The sequence below is a fragment of the Myotis yumanensis genome, unplaced genomic scaffold (genome assembly GCF_028538775.1).
Source record: "Myotis yumanensis isolate MYYU_CA2020_CCGP unplaced genomic scaffold, mMyoYum1.0.hap1 SCAF_9, whole genome shotgun sequence".
Lineage (NCBI taxonomy): Eukaryota > Metazoa > Chordata > Mammalia > Chiroptera > Vespertilionidae > Myotis > Myotis yumanensis.
The window spans coordinates 2,432,776-2,445,850 of NW_027223760.1; the positions used below are offsets into that span (position 1 = coordinate 2,432,776).

A 13,075-nucleotide genomic window follows, 5' to 3' on the forward strand; every position below is an offset into this window, starting at 1 on the left:
GTGATCCCGGTCAGCCTGTCCCTCCGGCCCGCGGCCTGGGGACAGCGGGCGTCTGTCAGGATCATCGGGAGGGCGTTTGTGAAAAGTGGTGTCCTCTAGAAGTCAAAGCGCTGGAAAAACATCGTGCCCATGTTTTTATTTTAGGCAAAATATTTTTACATCACTCCTGGGATCTGCCCCAGCCTGTCGACCATGAAGGCGATTGTGGAGTGTGCGGGAGGAAAGGTGTTGTCCAGACCCCCGTCCTTCCGGAAGCTCCTGGAACACAAGCAGAACAAGGTGGGCCCCGCGGGAGCCGCCGTTGGGCTGGTGTGCCCTGTGCAGGCTCCGACTCTCCCTTTCTCCCTCAGAGTCTGTCCGAGATCGTCCTGATCTCCTGCGAGAACGACCTGCACCTGTGCCGCGAGTACTTCGCCCGAGGCCTCGGTACTTGCTGCTCCTGGGGGTGCTGGGTGGGGCCCCGCCCTCCACCCTCCGCCCTCCACTCACTGCACTGTTTGCGGCTTTCAGATGTTCACAATGCGGAGTTCGTGCTCACGGGGGTGCTCACGCAGACGCTGGACTACGAGTCATATCCTTTGTGAGGCGCCGGCAGAGCCCGCGCTGCTCAGTGGGGGTCGGTCTGTGCGGTAGGGTGTGGCCCCAGCCAGGGGGACGGGACGAGAGGCCAGGGACCTGGCAGTCGGCGTCTTGTTTTCAGTGTGGGCATCAGTGTCAGAGCCCTTCTCCGCTCACAGCCATGTCGGGGAGGCCTGTTCTGTGCTGCCTTCGCTTTCAGAAGGAAGAATTACCTGAAAAGTGATGTGTGTGGGGGGTGGGGGGAGGTGACCAGTGGCTCAATGGTTAGAGTGCCAACCCATGCACCAAAGGGTCTTGGGTTCAATTCCCAGTCAAGGGCTCGTACCTGGGATACAAGTTCGATCCCGGTCCTGGTCTGGATGCGTGCAGGAGGCAACCAGCTGATGTGTTTTTCGCATCAATCTTTCTCCCTACTCCCTCCCTCCGTTCCACTCTCTCTTAAAAAGAAAAAGGTCGCCCTAACCGGTTTGGCTCAGTGGATGGAGCGTCGGCCTGCGGACTGAAGCGTCCCAGGTTCGATTCCGGTCAGGGGCATGTACCTTGGTTGCGGGCACAGCCCCAGTGGGGGTGTGTAGGAGGCAGCTGATCGATGTTTCTCTCTCATCGATGTTTCTAACTCTCCCTTCCTCTCTGTAAAAAATCAATAAAATATAATTTAAAAAAAAAAAGAAAAAAAAAAGAAAAAGGTCAATGGAAAGAATGTCCTCAGGTGAAGATTCACAAAACAAAGTGATTTGGGGGGTTTGGTGGTGTCATCTCAGGCCTTTTTTTATCCCTGTGGCCTGAATGCAGCCTAGTGCACTGTGCCCAGTGGGGAGAGCAGGTGTGGGCTGGCGGGCTCAGTCTGGGCTGTGCTCGGTCACCTGTGTAGCTTCACAGGTGCCCACTGGGCCACCAGCAGGCTGGTGCACTTGGGCAGGTGAGCCTGGTGTGGGGTGCCCCCTTCCCTGGGAGGGGCCGAGCGGTGGGACAGGTGAGCCTGGTGTGGGGTGCCCCCTTCCCTGGGAGGGGCTGAGTGGCGGTGAAATGGGAGGTCCACACAGTGAGCCGAGGCAGGCCCTGTCTGGGAAGCAGTTTTCCTCAGCAGCCTACGTATAAATTCCACTGACGTCTCTCTGCCGTGGTGCCTGGTCCAGAGCGCAGGGTCCTGTCGGCCGTGGCCCGGCCTCTGCTCCCTCCCGAGCCTCCGTTTTCCAGCTGCTGCTGTAGGGACCAGCGTTTTAAAGCAGGAGAACAAGTGTCATTATACTGCATCTTTGAAGATGTGTGATTTTATTGAGGAACATAAATTATGTTTGTATTAAATGATTTAAAGAGCCCCATCAAGGTTTTACGATTAGCCTTTGTCAGGTTTTTAAACGTTTCCCACTTGATGGAGCCTGAGCTACAGGCGAAGGGCTGTAAATAGGACCTGCTGTCCCTAAATTATGGATTTGAAGATGCAAAGTGTTTTGTACTTTGTTTTTATTCCTTCCATGCTGTCCTTTTATATTGAACTCTGCCCACATTTTAAATAAATGTACTTTTGATCTTAGAACTTAGTGGTCCTTTGTGATTCCATCTTTTTTGCGTAACGTGTGTGATTTCCATCAACCTGGATCAATTTTAAGTAACCTCGAGGCAAAACATTTTCTAGTAAATTTTCTCCTAGGGAATATTTCTGGGAGGGACTTCATAGAAATGAGTAGTCAGTGCCCCTGCCCTATCCACGGGAACCACTCTCCACAACCCAGCGCCCTGCTCTGCTGTGTCTGCTCCCGCCTGAGCTGTGGGGTCTCTGGCACAGGAACAGCGGAGACCGGCGCCCAGGCCAGCACGGTGGTGCGCGCCTCTGGAGAGCGGGGAGGTCGGCCCTGCTGACTCCCGGTTCTGTTTAAGATCCAGGCCTTCGGGCCCGGTGGCACTCATGCTGCTGTGGTCACAGGCCTGAAACCAGGAACTTGCTGTGTAAGTTTCTGAAATGTCTGCTTTGTCATGTTGAGGATCTGCGATCTGCTCGGGAGTCAACTTTTAATTGCACCATCCCCACGATTTAATTCTTGAACACAATTTGGGGGACACGTTTTTAGAGATTGTTAACAGAACAAGCCCTACGTTGGGGAATTGTCCGTGTCCATGTGGGGCGGGTGTCGTGCGCAGCTGGGACCTTGTTACTTCAGGTGTTTCCCAACGCTGATGGGGGGACCATGTGAAGTCACTTCTGCAAGTGGCAAGGGAACTGCCACACGTTCTGTTTGAAAAGGAGGGACCCCTCGCCCTGGCTGGTTTGGCTCGGTGGATTAAGCATTGGCCCAAGCACTAAAGGGTTCCGGGTTCGATTCCAGTCAAGGGCATATACCTCAGGCTCAGTCCCTGGCCCTGGTCAGGGTGCATGCGGAAGGCAACCAATTAATGTGTCTCTCACACCGATGTTTCTCTCTGTCTCTCCCCTCCCACTCTCTAAAAATCAATGGAAAAGTATCCTTGGGTGAGGATTAACCTCCCCAACCCCCAAAAAGAAGGATGGATCCTCACTGTTACTGTCCTCTGCCTGCCGTGACCTTGGTGATGTCACCAGAGAAAGTTCCCCTTTGGGCTCGTGAAGATCGCCCTGGCAGCCGTCGTCAGGAATGAGTGGTGAAGGTCTATGTTGATGGGTGTCGCTGCCTCCTCGCCTTGCAGTGCGTCTCTCCTTGTCCATGTGACATCCTTCCCTCGCTCACTCACCTTCCACGTGCTCCTGGCACTTAACAGCGGCAGCCACCTCCTGGTGCTCAGAGTGCGACCTCCTCCCGCCTCCCCTCGCTCCCTGACCGCCTCTGGCCCGTTCTCCCTCCATCCCGCCACTGCGCTCATTTCCTTCCCTCCAAGTCTGAGCAAGGTGTTCAACGTCGCCTCGCCTCCAGACTCCTTTCTAGTTGCGCTCCCTGCTGTTGCACGAGCAGCTTCTCTGAAATGCGATTCTGATGGCCACACTTCTGCAAAAAAGAACGAAGTACCAAGTTGTGAAGTTTCAAGTCTTAATCTGACGTCCCTAGCCCACAACTCATTTCCCTTAGTCACAGTTACGTCTCATTCTAAACTGACCCCCTTCCCTCCTGGCTCTAGACTGACCCCCCTTCCCTCCTGGCTCTAGACTGACCCCCGTTCCCACCTGGCCAGCTTCCCTGCCCACAAAGACTTGCAGAGCCTTACCTGGTTCCTCCAGGGTTTCTTTGCAGCTTCAGCAGTAACAACAAAAACCAGGTTAACTAGACCATATCAAAATTTAAAACTGTTATGTATCATAAAACAAAAACAACAAAAAAAGACACCAATCAACAGTGTAAAGGCAACCCAGAAAGAGAAAATATTTGCAAATCATATGATAAGGGGCTAATATTGAGACGATATAAAGAACTACGACTCAACAACCAAAAAACCCAACCTGATTAAAATCTGGGCAAAGGACCTGAAAAGACTTTTCTTTGTATATTTATTGATTTCAGAGGGGGAGCGAGAGGATAGAAACAAACGTCAACGATGAGAGAGAATCATTGACCAGCTGCCTCTAGCACGCCCCCTACCGGGGATCAAGTCTGCAACTCGGACATGTGCTCTGGGAATTGAACTGTGACTGCCTGGTTCATAGGTCGATGCTTAACCACCGAGCAACACTGGCCAGGCTTGAATAAACATATCTTCAAAGATGTATCAATGACCAATAAGCTAATGGAAAGATGTTCAACATCCCCAATTAATAGGGAAGTGCGACTCGAACCCACAGTGACACTCTTTAGGATGATGGCCCCTGTCCAAAACCAACCAACCAACAGTGAGCGTTGGTGAGAGGATGGAGAGGTTGAAACCCTCACTCACAATTAGTGGGAATGTAAAGTGGTACATCCTTTATGGAAAACAGTATAGCGGTTCCTCAAATGTTAATGGAGTTGCCCAATGATCCAGCAATTTTACTGCTGGGTACATACCCAGGAGAGTGGAAAGCAGTCGCCATGAGACGTGTTTATGCCCATGTTCACAGCAGCAGCATTGGCAACAAAAGTTGGAAGCAAACCACGTGTGCATCTGCAGATGAACGAACGGATAAGCAAAATGTGGTCTGTGCACTGGGCTAGACTCACCTTAGAAAAGAAGTGTAAGAAGCCAATCACAACGGGACAAGTCCTGTAGGGCTCCACTTACATGGGGTCCTTAGAACAGTCAAATTTACAGAGCAAGAGTAGATGGTGGGGGCCGGGGCCAGGGGAGAGGGGTGGGGAGCTAGTGTTCAGTGGGGACAGAGGTTCCGTTTTCAAGATGGAAGACGTTCTGGAGATGATGGCGGTGATGGTTGCACAACAGTGTGAACGGACCTGATGCCGCTGAGCCGTCCGGGTGGAGATGGCTGACGTGGTGACTTTCCTTAGGAACATTTAAAAAGCAGGTGAAGAAGGCGGGGTGGCCAGGGAGCTGGCGAGGAGATGGGGAGAAAGCTGCTATTGTGAGCTCGCGCTGGCCTCCACAGGACTCCTGACGAGTGTCCACATCCAAGGACCAGCGGTGCACTGGTGAGTGTCTGCGTCCCATGAAACAGCAAGAACACAGGCTGATGGTCAAGGTCAACTTGTCAGAGCCTGGAGGCGGGGCCGCTCTGCCCTTGAGCCATGTGGCTGGTCTTAGGTCTCAAAGCGCTAGGGCTCCTGAGCGATGTCCCCTACACTGTGGGGCCATGTCCACATTCCCAGGTCTTTGTTGCTGAGGAGGGCTGGGCGGGCGGGGCCCCTGGCTGAGAGGTGGGTTCCTCAGTGGCTCATCCCGCAGCAGGTGAGGGAGGACGGGCACCTGCAATGAGCAGCAGGCGGGGTGCGGGGGACCCAGAGCTGGGAGTGTCCGGCGCCCCAGGGTTTGGGCTGGCAGGGGCTTGCCGAGCTGCGTGCATAGCTGGTGTCCTGTATTTTGTTCTCTGAGGTTTGGGACGAGTGGCTGCTGTTTGGAGCCGCCAGGCTGGGGGCCCGCGAAGAGGGGACAGTCAGTGTGTCAGAAGCCGGTCCTGAGATTCAGGACACAGAGGTGAGGCAACAGGGTCTCAGCTAAGTGGAGAGCAAGGAAGCGTGGGTAAGGATTTGATTCTTAGAAGCTGGAGTTGGGAGGAGTGCGAGGTGGTGCTAGAGCACCGTGCAGAGGCTCCGCGGCACTGCAGGCAAGGACCAGGGCGCCCGTAGGATCACATACAACCAAGTGCAGATCCACCTCTGGGTGCTGACCCCAGGGCCCTGGGCCTCACCGTGGGGGCCTGTGCTGTCAGACTTCCTCTGGCCTGGCCCTCGGCAGCCGTTGCCCGGGTCACACAGGGACATCCTCCTGGGGACTGGAAATTAGCCAGAGAAGGGATGCCAGTAGGCTAGTTAGCTGGCACCTTTACACACTCATGCACACATACACACACACATTCACACTCACACACATGCACACCAACACACAAACACGCTCACACATTCACACACACACACACATGCCGGAGACCAATTCCAGCATGACAGCAGGGCTGCATCTGGGAATGGCTAAAGGCATTTCCCCAAACTTGAATAGGATACATTAAATTGACTGTGGCTGCCAGACAGTTAAAGGGCATCTTAATCTACATGTTATTGCCTCCTACTGGCCAAACACCTGAACAGCCGTAGGCTAATTCCTCCATTCTGACAATGGACTCTGTAGAAACCCTGACCCTCTGAAGTTATATCTCTGCCTTGCCTCAGGACAAGTTGTGTTAATAAAAAGCATGGGGTCCTGGGGACGGAGAGAACCTAAGACAGGGGTGGGCAAACTTTTTGATTCGAGGGCCACAATGGGTTCTTAAACTGGACCGGAGGGCCGGAACAAAAGCATGGATGGAGTGTTTGTGTGAACTAATATAAATTCAAAGTAAACATCATTAACATCATTACATAAAAGGGTACGGTCTTTTTTTTTTTTTAGTTTTATTCATTTCAAACGGGCCGGATCCGGCCCGCGGGCCGTAGTTTGCCCACAGCTGACCTAAGACCTTAGACTTCAGATCTTGTATCTTAGCTCCTTTAGCTAAGCTCCTCTGACCCCCAGTGCCTTTTGTTAACGTAAAAACCATTGAAACCTGTAAAGAATTTTGTGAGTTTATTTGAGCCAAACTGTTGACATATGCCGGAAGCAGAACCTCAATGAATTGAGATAATGCTCCTGAGAATGGCGGGGTTACATTTGCATTTATACATTGTAATCAAAGGAGGGACATAGGTGAGTTACATGAAATTCAATTAACATGATAGTGAAGGAATTTGTGGTATCTGTCCTGGTGCCCAGCACATTTGGTTGTGCCCCAGGGGCTCCAGAAAAAGGGAAGTTACAAGTTACCCAGACATTTCAAGGGAATGTTATCATAGATGCAAAAAGACAGAGAGGCTCAGTTAAGCTAAAGGTTGACCTTGTCACTGAAGATACTGGCCTAGGACGTAACTGCCCACCATAACTGCTTTAGTTAAAGTTTAATTTCAGACCATTCTTTGTGGTGACTTCAGGTCTCTGAGTTTGCAAGACCACCATGCAGGCCTCCCCTGAGCCTGTCAGGTCAGCATGAGGCCCCTTTCGTCCACACTTTCAAAATTATATCTCATCTCTGGACTCTTTATTAGTCCCTGGATTCCTATTTAACATCTATGCACAGCCTTCTCCAGATTCCTGACCCCTTCTTGATGCTGGGACTAGAACCGCGGCACTCACATTCACACACGCACATGATCTGTTTTCCCCCCAAATTGTGTGAGCTTTTGAAAGCCTCTCTGCTTGTATATAAAAAGAGCAAAGTGGTTCTTTAGAGTCTGCCCAACAGCGTCGGGGCTCAGGACTGGTGACCAGATCGCACAGTCCCTCACTAAATGGGTCACGCCTCCTACGGTTGCAAAATTGGGCACCAGAACAGCTCTTGGACGTCAGCACACGGTTGGTTGCCTTGCAAGGCTCTGGAAGGGAGCAGCCACTCACCTGGAGCCAGGCAGCTCCTGGTCGATGCTGCCACCTGCCGGCCGTCGGCTTCCCAGGGCCCCCTCTCCCAGGCCCAGCAGGACCGTGGTTTCTGATTGGCTTCTTGCTGTGGTTGGGGGGCCTAAGAAACACCCACAATGTGGAGGATTGTTCCTAAGAGTTCACTGACATTCTCGAAGCAAGGTCTCGCAGGCTCCTGAGAATGACAGTGACACCACTTTGTGCTGCATCTGATTCTGGAGGAGAGGCGGGGGGGGGGGGGGGGGGGGCGGCGCGGAGACTCCAGGAGGGCGGAGGAGCAGGAGGGTGGGCCTGGGGCAGGGAAGGTCTCAGCTCCAGGCAGTGCTGTCCCTCCCAGGGAGTTACTTCTGGCCTTGCAAAGGCACGGGAACCCAGCTGCACCAACAACGCAGAGCTGGCTGCAGGCAGACGCCTTTCACTCAAGAAGCTACAGGCCTGGCGGCACTGCCCACCGTGACCTGCTGGGTAGGAGTATAGGAACAGGTCACCCTGGGAAATTATTCCCTCTTTTTCGTCCATGAGCTTCAGCCCCAGGAGGTGGCTGCTGGCTTGGGACAGAAAGCTTGGCGGGCGCAACCTTTAAGCCCGCTGCTCCGAGCCTCCCGCCTCCTGTCCTCGAAGTCCTGCGCCCCTCTGCCTGCCTGCCACGGGGGCTCTTCTGAGAAGCTGTGCCTGTCACCTGCTCCTGTACCTCTTTGCTGTGGGCAGACCAACCTGAGCAGAGCCAGGGTGGTGGGCCAAGGACAGAAGGCCACCTGTGTGGAGAGCCCCGGGGCCTAGCAAGGGACCATGGTGGGGCGGGAAGCCCCGGGGCCTAGCAATGGACAGTGGTGGGGTGGGCCTCACCCTGGCCTTCCTCCCCAGCACATCGCTGGTCATAGGGTGTGGACCCCTGACCTTTCCTCCCCAGAGGTGACATCGAGGCCTCAGTTGTATGTCAGCTCCAGGCCCAGAAGAGCCACAAAACCAGACCCGGGACCCCATGGCTGCCTCAGGCCCAGCTGCACTGGACAATGACCCTGCCCTGGCGCCGGCCAGTCAGTCAGTGCAGACCTGACCTGGGAGGACTCACCTGGAAAGCTGCTGAGATCTTCCCTGGGAGCCCCAAAGTCTCCCCCTAAAACCCTTAGGACGGAGGACACAGTGTGCCCCCCTCCCCCCAGCACGTCCCTGCCTTCCCCTTCTCCTCCCCCCCCAAGCTCCCCGGGCCCTTCCTTCACCTCCATAGCTCCTTTCTAGCCCGTTTCTTCTAGGAGTTACTCCTCCCTCTGAGACTTACCCAGGGCACGTTCTCTCACAGTTTGGGTCTTGGCTCTGAATTCTTTCCTCGCCAGAACCCAAGCACTGAGCTTGCTGAGCCCAGGTGTGGTCTGACCCCGCCGGTCAGACACCTGGAGCCCTCTGCTGCCTACAGCCCTGGTCCCTCCTGTGCTGGGCAGGGCTGTCCTCACCTCCTGGTCCAGGCTCCCTCTCGCTCCCTCTCCCGTGTGGGGCCTCCCACGATGGCCTCCTGGAGGCCCGGGCAGTGGCCTCACCCTCCCTCCCAGGACCCAGCACCCGCCCTGGTTGGAGTTGCAGGCGGGACACTGCCCAGAGCTTGCCCCCTGCTGCCCTCTGCTGGTGGCTTAAGAGCAGCAAGGAGCAGCTCTGGGCAGAGGCTGGGCCTGAGACCTGCCCCCATCTGCTCCGCATCGGCCCTGACCCTGCAGGTCTCTCTCAGGGAAGCTGAACTGCCCTTGAGGTGGGCTGCTCACCGCCACTCTCTGGACCAGAGGTCGAGCAAAAGCATCTGCGTTCCAGTTTGTGAGCTGATACCTGCCAGTCATTTCTGGGACTTTACTCCCTAACGCGAGACCAGGAAGCAGAGCAGACTCCCCAGCAGGAGGGACGCTGCCCCTGGAGCAGCCACAGGAAATGTCTCCAACCAACGCGGGAAGCGGAGGCATGGGTGACATGGGGCCTGGCAGTGGGACCTGCTCACACACGCCCGGGCAGGCCGGTGGGCAGTCCCCCGGCAGCGGCAGCGCGGCACGGCTCCTGCGGCTTTGAAATAAGCTGCCCCCACCTCCTGAGAGCACGCAGGCTGCTGTCCCATAACCCACCCGCCTGTGCCCCCCACGGGGAGCTTCCCGTGGTCCCGCCTTCACTCCCAACGCAGACAAGAAACTGCAAACTCCTCTCCCAGCATCTGAGATCCTGGCGCTGTCATCAGTTTGGCTCAAACAAACTTTTTAATTTTTTTTATTGATTTGAGAGCGAGAGAAACATTGATTTGTTGTTCTACTTATTGATTGAGGCTTGCACATGCCCTGACTGGGGACCGAACCTGCAACCTTGGCGCATCCGGATGACGCTCTAACCCACTGAGAGCCTGGACAGGCCTTAACGAACCCCTGTCGCCGTTCTCACAGGAGAGGACGTTTCCCAGGTCGACGGAGACTCAGCCATTCGGAAGGGTTCTTCTTAGCAAGGCCAGCTTCTCCCCTCCGGCCCCACTGCGGCTGCGGGCCTCATAGGGCTCAGGCCTGAGCGTGAGTCCCCCACTGGCCCCAGACGGTGGGGTCTGATGGCAGCGAACAGGCCAGGCCATCCCAGTCGGGGTCAACGAGTTGCTTGGGGTGGGGGGGGGGGGGGCAGGGGATTCGCCCATTGCCCCCTTCCTGCGAGATGGTGTGGGAGGTGGCGCCATTTGTGGGAGGTTGATATTGGGGAGGTGGGTGGCTGGCTGGTGGCAAGCGCAGGGCCTTGCCATCCCATTTCCAGGTATTTGGGGGGTGAGCACCGTGTGGGTGTGGGGAGGACCGAGTCGGGCAGGCCGCCAGGCCCACCTGTCCCTGCGACACTAGTTTTGGTGCCTACGTTTCAGTCCGGCTGGAGAAGTAAAACCCACTCAGAAGACCAGTCGTGGGCAAGACGGCATCCCTGCGAGCTGTGGGTGCGGGTGGGACCTGAGAAGCGCCTGGGGCTCAGGCCGCAGGGCGGGGCAGCCCCCGCGGGAGCGGGGTGGGCACCAGCTGGCGGCTCAGACCCACTGAGCTGGTACCAGCCGCCTCTCCTGCTCGTCTTTAGGCTGCATTTTGTGATTTTGCTAAAATGAACAGCCTCAGCTGCTGGACGAACTGCCTGGGCAGGGACCACGGGCACTGCTCTCCCGGCTGGGCCTTCTCGAGGCCACAGAGTCTGTGCTCTCAGAACGAAGGAGTGTTCACTGCGGCGGGGACGCCCAGGTCTGAGGACCAGGTCCAGGGACTGGTGGGACCAAGAGGCCCTCAGACAGGTGCCTCCTGCATCAGCTCCCAAGCTCAGTCCCACCTGCCTCCTCCCCCTCCTGCCTGCGGGGCAGAGGTCCGGATGCAGGGCTGGGTGTTGGGTGGGGGAGGGTTCGGGGCCTGGAAGCCAGTGAGGCCGCACCTGGAGCAGACCCTGCAGGTAAAGGCTGATGAGGGTTTTCTCTTGGTCTCAGCACCAGGTGCACACAGGTGCGCACAGAAGCCCAGCTCCGCAGGCTGACTCTCCTTTGAGCCAGCGGGCGCCCTGCTCAGAGAGGGTCGGCCTGGCTTGCGGAGCATGCGGAGATGTCTGTGTAAACGGTCATATAGCACCCGATTCCCTGATGTCATCCGACCACAGACCTCCAACCATCGGTCAGAAGCAGAGTGTGGAGGCAGGGCTGGCCCACTTCCTGTCGCGATGAACTTGTCACGTCTCTAAGATACCAGACGTTTATGTGAAAAATGCCGCCTCACCATAAAGAAACCCGCGTGGAAGTCACACCCAGCAGCTGCGTCTGGCTGCGGTGAGGCCCAACATGGACGCTGGGCAGTGCTCCCAGGGGCCTGGCCTCCCCTTGGCTTCTGTCCCCAGACACTCGGTGCCCCCGGCCCTCCCCCCACCCCCCAGCGCTTTCCCACCCCGTCCAGCCTCACTGACCAGCGGGGCACCTTCGCAGACCCTGGGCGGCCCAGGTGGCCCGACCCCTGGAGTATCACTGGACTGAGGATGCCGGGCGGCGTCCTGCTCCCACGGGAGCCACACCACCTCTGCTCCCCGTTAGAGACCCGCCTTCTCTCCAGGCACCTGGGCAGGGACCTGCCCACTCCTTCGACCAGAACAAACCAACCACAAAACCCAAACCAACACCAAACCTGTTATTCCAACGCACGGTGGCCACACCATGTCACCGGTCCCCGACACGGGTGCACTCCCTGTGGGGCTAGTCAGAGTCCACCTTGGTGCGCTCCGCGTGGCTGCTCCGCACCCGCTGCTCCTGCTGGTCCCCGCTCTGCCCTGAGGGCAGCAGCAAGTCCGCTTCCTGGGCTGCTGGGGGCGGTGTGCTGCTGGGGTGGGTGCGCTGACTGCGGGATGACGATGTTGCTCCACCTGGGACGCTTGGAGCAGTGGGACAAGCAAGCTCTCAACCAACAGTCATTATTAATACTTATTATTAATGTAGGAATATTGCATTAATTCTGGAGTGACTGACTTTTGCCCAGCACTGACACAAGCAGTGGCAGTGCCCATGGGGAACAGGGCCGGGAGCGGGCTGCGGGTGCCTACTGCATCTGGTGCCTGGAGGACGGTGAACGCTGGGCACCCACAGCGCACAGGGCCCCCCAGAGAGAGCGACCCAGCCCAGGTGTCAGAGACGCTGTTGTAGACTGAGGGGAAAGTAACCGTGTCTGCGAGCAGGATGCTGTGCATGTGAGTGTGTGCATGTACATGTGAATGTGTCAGTGAGTATATGTGAGTGTGCGCAAGTGTGCATGCATGAAGGGTGCGCGTGAGCACAGAGCAGGCAGGCGTGGGCCTGTGCAGGATGCTCTGTGTAGGGGCACTAATGGGAGGTGCGTTTGCCAAAATAACTTGGGGCCTGGTGTTGCAGGCGTTACGTCATGTTTAAGGGGGTGGACCCAGGCCCACGGGAAATGGAAGCTCTGAGAAGTAGTGGTCTGGCAGCTCCTTCCGTCCGGTAGAGAGCGAACCTGGCATTTAGATGGAAAGGGGTTTCCGGGAGGGGCTGTGGCAGGGACTGCGGGAGCCCCCTGGGGACCGAGCTGCTCAGGAGCTGAGGGGGGCAGACCCTCTCGTATGGTCTGAAGTGCTGCTACCCCGGGGCCTGCTCTTACGATCAGAAACGGTCGCCCAGAATTCTGATTTCCTGGGGCCAAGCCTTTGCCATGGGTCATCGGCTCAGTCTGTGGCCGGAGGAGGAGGTGAGCTCAGACGGGCCAGGGGATCCAGAGAGGCACTTTCACATGTGTGGGCGCAGACACGTGGGCATCGTCAGCCTGGGCCTCGGGGTCTCTTTTACAAAAGCCAGGCGGGATGGTGACGCAGACCAGAGTTTGAGGGTTGTGAGCTAGAGGTGAGTTGGGTTCGGGCCCATGATCCATGCTCCTCTCTGTGCTTGCGCCACCGCGTGGAAGCCAGCAGAGATGGGCACAGCACAGCTTCGTCATTTGTTCAGAATCTAGACCCCGGCCCCATTTCCGGGCAGCCT

At 56.6% G+C, this 13,075-nt stretch overlaps 1 protein-coding gene across 1 annotated transcript in view; it reads left to right on the plus strand.

Annotated features, from left to right (window-relative positions):
• The window catches only part of PAXIP1 (PAX interacting protein 1), a 38,143-nt gene extending 36,010 nt beyond the window's left edge, over positions 1–2,133 (plus strand). Inside the window, exons 18-21 of the mRNA XM_070423589.1 lie at positions 145–279; positions 351–426; positions 511–570; positions 1,671–2,133. Coding sequence (XP_070279690.1) covers positions 145–279; positions 351–426; positions 511–570; positions 1,671–1,687 — 288 coding nt within the window. The 3' untranslated portion in view covers positions 1,688–2,133. The remainder of the gene's footprint in view (positions 1–144; positions 280–350; positions 427–510; positions 571–1,670) is intronic.
• The last annotated feature ends 10,942 nt before the right edge of the window (positions 2,134–13,075 follow it).